General features: G+C 33.4%; 1 protein-coding gene across 1 annotated transcript; it reads left to right on the top strand.

The window, feature by feature from the left end:
• Positions 1-2,885: 2,885 nt before the first annotated feature.
• LOC140882089 (probable aldo-keto reductase 3) lies at positions 2,886-5,068 on the top strand. The gene is made up of 5 exons (XM_073287845.1): positions 2,886-3,175; positions 3,270-3,470; positions 3,796-3,968; positions 4,065-4,167; positions 4,573-5,068. Exons 1-5 carry the CDS (start codon positions 2,948-2,950, stop codon positions 4,897-4,899), a joined length of 1,032 nt encoding a protein of 343 aa, XP_073143946.1. The 5' UTR covers positions 2,886-2,947; the 3' UTR covers positions 4,900-5,068.
• Positions 5,069-8,161: the final 3,093 nt, after the last annotated feature.

The raw sequence follows: 8,161 nt of genomic DNA, 5'->3' as shown, positions 1-8,161 counted from the left end.
TTATGAGAATAAAATCCATGAGTGTAGAGGGAATAAGATGTGATTTAAACTGATAAAGATCAGTTTAATATATATTTTAAAGATCACTTTAAAATAAGATCATTCATACCAACAAGAAGAGACGGGGGTGAGTGAACACCACAAAAGACTAGAAATCAATTCAGATAACTCTCGTACCACAAAGCATCTTATACCTCAAGTGATATAGCACATACTTCATAGAATATATTTGATGAAATGTAGGATCAATTTGTGCTAAGCTATCGAGTTGTAATACCTTTATAATAGACCAGTTGAGGCAGGGGCGGATCCAGAACTAGATACCAGGGGGGCCAATAGCAAACTCGATAAAAATCAAATATTTATTATATATAACAATAAAATTTTAAATATATTATATTTGTATAAAATACTACATCAATATTCATCATAAAAAATTATAAATATATCATTATTTCTCGAATCTATTAAAATTTAAAAATTTTCTTTGCAAATCACAAAAATCATCTACGACTACAAGTGAACTATATCGAATTTTTCAGAAATTTGATTCTCAATATACACTAGCAAACAATCATTAATAATTTCACCTTTCATCATATTATGAAGCATAATTCTGACTATATTTATAATATAATTAAATATTTAAAAAAACAAAGAAATCAATATATTTTAAAATATTAATAATCATCTCGAGTACTTGTTAAAAATAAATGAAACAAAGAAAGTTATTTTAAAAATCCCGTAATAAAACATTAATGACAATCACGTCTCACAAAAATTTAAAAACGAGTTATAATTCAAGAGAGTAAAAAAAAATAAAAGAAAGGAACACAACTTTTATTTTGTAGCCTTTAAACAAGATGAAGAGAAGGGGATGGAAGAGAAAAAAAATTAAAGACCAAATATTACATGAAAAAATTGAGGTTGACATTCGATAGATTATGTTTCTCATTTTTGTAAAATTAATTCAATAAATAAAAATATATTACTATTTTGAGAGGATAAATAAAATTACATAAAGTTTTTTAAATGAAATAATAACAAAATTACAGCATACACACATATATAAATCTGCCCCTGAGTGAGGTGCTACAAACCTCGTTGTAAGATGAATCAGTCGAGGATTGTATTCATTCGAGGCTAGGAGTTCCAGTTTAGGCAATGTAGTAAGACATAAGACTGAATTGGGTCTATGCAAGATGTTGTATAGATCAAAGTCTTCTAGTATATCATTTCCTGCGAGGATCGGAAGAAGGGGTAACGTATGAGAAGTTCAGTCTCCGAACATCAAAAAACAAACACTCGAGTTCTTACATTTCAATCAACTTCCTCCACAGAATTTTAATTCATTTTGGGACAATATTTTAATTTTTCAGTTGATCTCTTCCCGCACATTTTCATATATTTGTTGGTCAATTGATATGGACAGTCGAGAAATGAGCAGTTCTTATGTCAACCACAACTGAACTCACTCTATGAATTGTTGGTGGTCAACTGCTCCAGTCATGTGAAACCACCACACAAACCGATCCTATCAATCTTTCAAGCACATCATTTTACTCCAGACTTACAGCTGGAAATGCATAATATGGACAGTCGAGAAATGAGCAGTTCTTATGTCAACCACAACTGAACTCACTTTATGAATTGTTGGTGGTCAACTGCTCCAGTCCTGTGAAACCACCACACAAACCGATCCTATCAATCTTTCAAGCACATCATTTTACTCCTGACTTACAGCTGGAAATGTTTAAAGTTTTTCGCACAAAACTAATGTTGCAAACCCAAGCACAGTACCAAGTGTACTATTGTCAGAAACGACGAATGATGTGCACAAGACAAGAATAACGACTACTATATTTAGAACGACTATTATTTTGAGTTTTGTGGCCATCATGATCGAAGCATGCATATAAAAGTGAAGATGAGTTTATTTCAGCTCTCTCTGTTCTTCAACAATATGCGCACAAATTCAAGTAGTCAAGATTTTCATAGCAAAACTGATAAAAGGAAGCCAACCACACTTTTCATACATCTTATATCTGGTAATTGAGGATCAATTTGTGCTTAGAAATTTCACTGAAAATAACTTGTAAATTGATAATTTTCATATTGTTCTTGTATCAGTTGAATACTAGGAGTTTTAGTTAGGTAATGTGAAGGTAATGTTTGGAAGAGCTTCTTGAAAGCATTTCTCAGCTTTTCATTAACAAAATTTTGAAATTTTGTGAAATTTTGTTAACGAGAAGCTGAGAAGTGCTTCTTAGAAGCTCTTCCAAACACTATCTAAGACGTGAACTGAACTAGGATTTTGCAAGCTGTTGTAATCTTCAAAGTCTTCTAGTGAATTTTCTTCCCAAAAAAAAAAAGAAGGGTAGCATAGGAGTTGTTCAAATCCCCAAACATCCAGTATAAATCTGTGTCTTTTAATTTAAGTAAGTCATTTTTATCTTTCATATTCGAACAATTTTCAAATGTTCAATCTATCAGTTTGACTAGCTTCCGCACAAAATTACTTTGTTAGCCAACTGATATCGAAATACGATAATTACAAATTTTAGTTGTTAACCCAAATGAATTTATTTGAAAAAAATTTATACACAATACAAATCATCCATGTGAAGACGTTTCGATCTTAAGACATGACGTCACATCAAGTAAAATATTGAAATTAACAGAAAAAATGAGACGAAAATTTCATCGATATATATCATATATATATATATATATATAATATCAAACTGAAATAAAAATAAAAATACAAAATTAAACGAATTTTCGACAAACAATGATGTCCGGCGTCATGGCTTAGATAAGCAAGGACCCTAGCGTCATGGCTTAGATAAGCAAGTACCTATTTATAGCTGAGTGAAGCTATTTCTCCCCAGTCAACTGATCTTTCATCATCGTTATCTTTTTTTACAGTGTACCTTCCTCATCAGCGATGGCGGCAAAATCTGAGATTACCGTCCCAAGAATCAAGTTGGGCAATCAGGGCCTGGAAGTTTCGGCCCAAGGATTGGGTTGCATGGGGATGTCCGGCGGCTACGGGCCGCCGAAGCCCGAGCCCGACATGATTAAGCTCATACATCACGCCATTCACTCTGGCATCACCTTCCTCGACACCTCTGATATGTACGGCCCTCACACAAACGAAATACTCCTCGGCAAGGTGAATCCCTTTTTTTATTAAGCTAAATATATATATATATTGGGTTTTCTTTACTTTAGATCTTATTTAATTCTCTTCCAATGGTTTTATGTAGGCTTTGAAGGAAGGTATGAGGGACAAAGTGGAATTGGCTACAAAATTCGGTATTTGGTTTGCCAATGGTAATTGGGAAATACGCGGCGACCCAGTGTATGTGCGTGAAGCTTGTGAGGCGAGCTTAAAACGACTTGATATCAACTGCATAGATCTTTATTACCAACATCGAATTGATACGCGTGTGCCAATCGAGGTCACGGTTAGTTTCTAATTCACCCTTGAATATGTGTATGCCCCTGTTTTGATAAACTTTCTACTTCTCTTTGTATTGTTATTGTTACCATAAGATCATGTTTAGGTCTGAGTTCGAGTTAAAATGGATATGAACACGTGACACTAAAAATCAGGGGCTGATTTTTCAGTTGGCTTAAAGAAATTTTGAAAAGATTTCACATGATTGTGAATCATTTGAAAACAACAGAATCCAATACTGTTTTCCCCGATGCTGAGCCAGCCATTGATCATATAGTTCACCATCCATTTAATACTTGTATTTGTAATGGTTGAACCATTTGCATCTGAAGATGGGAGAGCTGAAGAAACTAGTGGAAGAAGGTAAAATAAGATACATCGGTTTATCAGAGGCATCTGCATCCACAATCAGAAGAGCACATGCGGTTCATCCAGTAACTGCCGTGCAGTTGGAGTGGTCTTTGTGGACGAGAGACGTTGAAGAAGAAATCATCCCCACTTGCCGGTATTTTGATTCGTTAATTACGAGGTTCAAAGTTCTTTCTTATGGTTGTGGGAACCTTAAAAGTCTAACTTCATTTATCCTTGATGACATGTATAGGGAACTCGGGATAGGGATAGTAGCATACAGTCCTCTAGGACGAGGGTTCTTCTCTTCTGGTGCAAAGGTGGTTGATTCTTTAACTGAAGGGGACTTCAGAAAGGTTTGCTTACATGTTCATACTGAGTTTTAAATTGAAAATATAATAATTGCGTTTTGTTCCGAAATTAATGTCTTCTTCGTAGAAATTAACTCAAAAGTTACACCGTGGTACTCTTTTTACCTGATTGTGATTTACATATCCTGTTTCCAACATAATCTTGCATCAGAGGATAGTACTTGGTTCATTGTCATGCCTTACCCAACAAATTTGCAGCTAAGTGCCGGCATGTTTATTGAATTAAATGTAATCTTAATCTTCATATACCCGTAGTTTATTGGCACCTGGATCATGATAAAATCATGAAAAAACCTATGGCACCGGCCTTGTTTTTACTTTTTTTTTTTTTTTTTACGTTATCCTTTATTTGGGTCCAATTTAATGTTAGTATTTTACATTGTGCATTAGTTCTTACCAAGGTTTCAACCAGAGAATCTTGAGCATAACAAGACTTTGTTTGATCGAGTGAATGAGATGGCAACTCGGAAGGGATGCACTCCGTCCCAGCTCGCCTTGGCTTGGGTTCATCATCAGGGAAATGACGTGTGCCCCATACCTGGTACAACAAAGATCGCGAATTTTAATGATAACATTGTAGCTTTAGCTGTGAAACTGACTCCAGAAGAGATGGTGGAGCTTGAAACCATTGCTGCAGCTGATGCGGTTATGGGTGACCGTTACATGTCTGGTTTTAGTACATGGCAGAATTCAGACACTCCTCCATTATCTGCGTGACAAGACATTTGAAAATCTTTTAGTCAAGAAGTTCGAATGAAATGGTAGGGATTCTCCCCTTCTTTGTTGTCTGTTTGGTTTTTTGGTTTGTACGCCACGGTTCTTGAAGGCATATTGGGTTCAGACTAAAGTAAAGTCAAATTTATATGGCAAGCTTTCTTAGTTTTTATCTTCTCTATTCATAAATGTGGTCTCATTATGAATGGATTTGTGGGTCTTCATACCCAAATGGTGTAGTTCTGTGAACTGAGCTGCTAACAAAATCCAGAGACTTGGCAATTCCTTATTCTGCTGCTAAAAATACATTTTCTTGTTCAATTGATTTTTCGAAAACGCATCAAATGATCTTCGATCGTAAATAAAACATGCCATGAGATCAAATTAATGGCTACTAGATTACTTTTAGTTGCTATTTTTAACAAAACATTCAATTTCACAATTTATTCCCTTTACTTTTGCATGTTCCGAAATCGTCCTTTTTTACTTTCATTTCTTGAACTAAAAACGTCGTTCACGATAATTAATCTCAAATGATCTTCGATCGTAAATAAAATATTTGTCTCACAAAACACTTCTCATTAACAAAATCTGCAATATTTTTGCTATGAAATTCATAAGATTCGAAAAGATTCGTAAAAACTTTGACAATGTGATTAATGTTTTTATTTGAAAGAAATTAATGATGTTTAAATAAAATAAATATCTCTAAAACCAATCCTTAAATGATGGTGATCAAATTAAACATTTCTCAACTAACGTACAAAAATGATCCTAATAGACATACATATACTCATACTATTGAAGCTATGATATACCATTCTTCAAATTATAATATTTATCAATCATAAAATTTGAGTCAATAATTGAAGCAATATTGCTCTCAATATAGATAATCATCCCCCGCCCAAATACCACAAGCATACTTCAACTAAGAATCCATATATCAAATATCAAAGTAAATACGGTATTTGAGAACAAATCTTCAGAAGTTTAATTTTCAGGTTTTTGTATATATATTTTTTCTTTTAAAATATGTTTTTAGCGGAAAGGATAACTTGCCCTTCTGATTTTTATATACAAACTTGATTTTACATTCAAAAGCTACTTTTAATACATGAACACAATAAATCAACACTCTCAATACATGAACATAGTCTATATACATGTCAACTCAAAATCTTAAATTCGACAAAATAATCTAAATCAATGGTATTAATCTTATACAAAAAGTGAGTGCTCGAAAATTATGCGCATGGACCAAGAAATGGAAGCAAATAGCCCATAGAAGAGAAACCCGAGAAAAATTTAAAAAAAATGCTAAAACAATGAGATACATCAAGTTTAAAACTTTACCGAGGAAAATAACCCAAATATATGTATTCAAAAGTTGTACAAAACACAATATTATATAAAAAAAGGTGGTTGGACTTGGAAAAAAAAAGAATGTGTATTAAGAAAGTTCAAAGTTCGGACAAACTGCACTGCTTGGAAGAGGAAGAATTCGTTAACAAACAACGAACGAATTGTAATATAAAATGCATTGCAATTAATCAAAACTTTGTACCGAGTAAGCTGTTTAATTTTCTTAAAAAAAATTCATTGGGCTCTTTAAGTTTTTAAATCGTTACATGGGCTAATCTGAAATTAGTCCAAAACTTATACATAAAATTTTTTAAAAAATATTTGGGCGACCTGAGCTTTAATTTTCTTTAAAAAATTGCATTGGGCTCTTTAAGTTTTTAAATCGTTACATGGGCTAATATGAAATTAGCCCAAAACTTATACATAAAAATTTTAAAAAAAATATTTGGGCCACCCAGGCTGTAGTTGTGAGACCTCGATTCTAATCATAATCTTAGAGTAAAGCAATTGATCAACACAATTAAACAATAAGGATTAAGACATCAAAATATTTTTTTTTTGAAATGAATAGTGCCCGCTCGATCTGTAAATTCTTACCGATCGAGCGGCCAAGGATTCCGAAGCCACTGTCCAGCAAAAAAAGGACCCTCGCTCGATCGGTAAAATCTTACCGTTCGAGCGGACACAAAAATGCCCAACTCTCTGTTTTGGTTAAGGGGTGCTCGCTTGATCGGTGAACTTCTACCGATCGAGCGAGATGCTCTGTACTAGAAATAAAACTGGTTTTTCCTCAAAAATTCAACTCCAACTCTATCAAATACATTCCAAACATCATAATCCCATTCAACAAGATATAAAAGTACTCGATTCTAGATGCATACAATCTTCAACAAAAATCATGCATAAGTTCCAACTAGTTCGACTTATACAAAACAACAGGAGTTCAAAAATACATAAATGACTCCTAACATCTAAGCCTCACTTCTATCATCATATTCACGATCTAGCCATGAGGTCTCTGACTTGATCCTGCCCCACCTGTTGCCAAGTACACATACAAACAAAGACAACAGATGGATAATCCGGTGAGAATAATATTCCCAGTAAAAGAGACTAGCATACAATATCACATAATATATCAAAACATGATATATAATCAAATTCCACATATACCTCAAGTAATTCATTCAATTGCGGAATTAAAATGATATGCATGACTTTAAAACTTCTGGATTATCAGACTCAGATAATCAAAAGGAATTCTTCTTTCTTTCTTCGGTTTGGGATCCCGAGGTTAAAATATCCAACAATCACGCCGAACTCCCCTTTCGAGGTGGATGAGGTATATTTTAATCCTCTAGACTCTAGGGCATTATAGTGAGTTCACTAGTAGAAAAATCGCGTAAGACTTCGGTTAATAACCGAAGTCGTAGGCACTTAATTACCGAAGTAGTGTCACGTGAAGTAATAGGGTACTTTTTTACTTCGCTGAATCACCGAATTCTTATACCTTAAATTACCGAAGTCTTTGGTCATTTTTTGGAGGCAGAATTGGACCGGTGCCGAAGTAAAAACATATATTTTACTTCGTTAATTTCATAAGTTACGAAGTCAAATATATTCTTATACTTCGTCAATTAATAAATTTGCCGAAGTAAAAACTATGATTTTACTTGGGGTTTTGGACGAAGTTAAATATTGTCTATTACTTCGTTAATTTCGTATATAACTGAAGTAAAATGTATTCTTTTACTTCGATTTTTAATCAAATTTTCGAAGTTAAATATTGTCTATTACTTCAGTAATTTCAATAATATACAAAGTGAAATAATGTTTTTTACTTCGTTAATTTTCTATATTACCGTATTAAAATGCATTCTTCTACTTCGTCTATTAATGT

The sequence above is a fragment of the Henckelia pumila genome, chromosome 1, assembly GCF_033568475.1.
Source record: "Henckelia pumila isolate YLH828 chromosome 1, ASM3356847v2, whole genome shotgun sequence".
NCBI classification, from domain to species: Eukaryota; Viridiplantae; Streptophyta; class Magnoliopsida; order Lamiales; family Gesneriaceae; genus Henckelia; species Henckelia pumila.
This window is presented reverse-complemented; position numbering and strand designations above follow the sequence as displayed.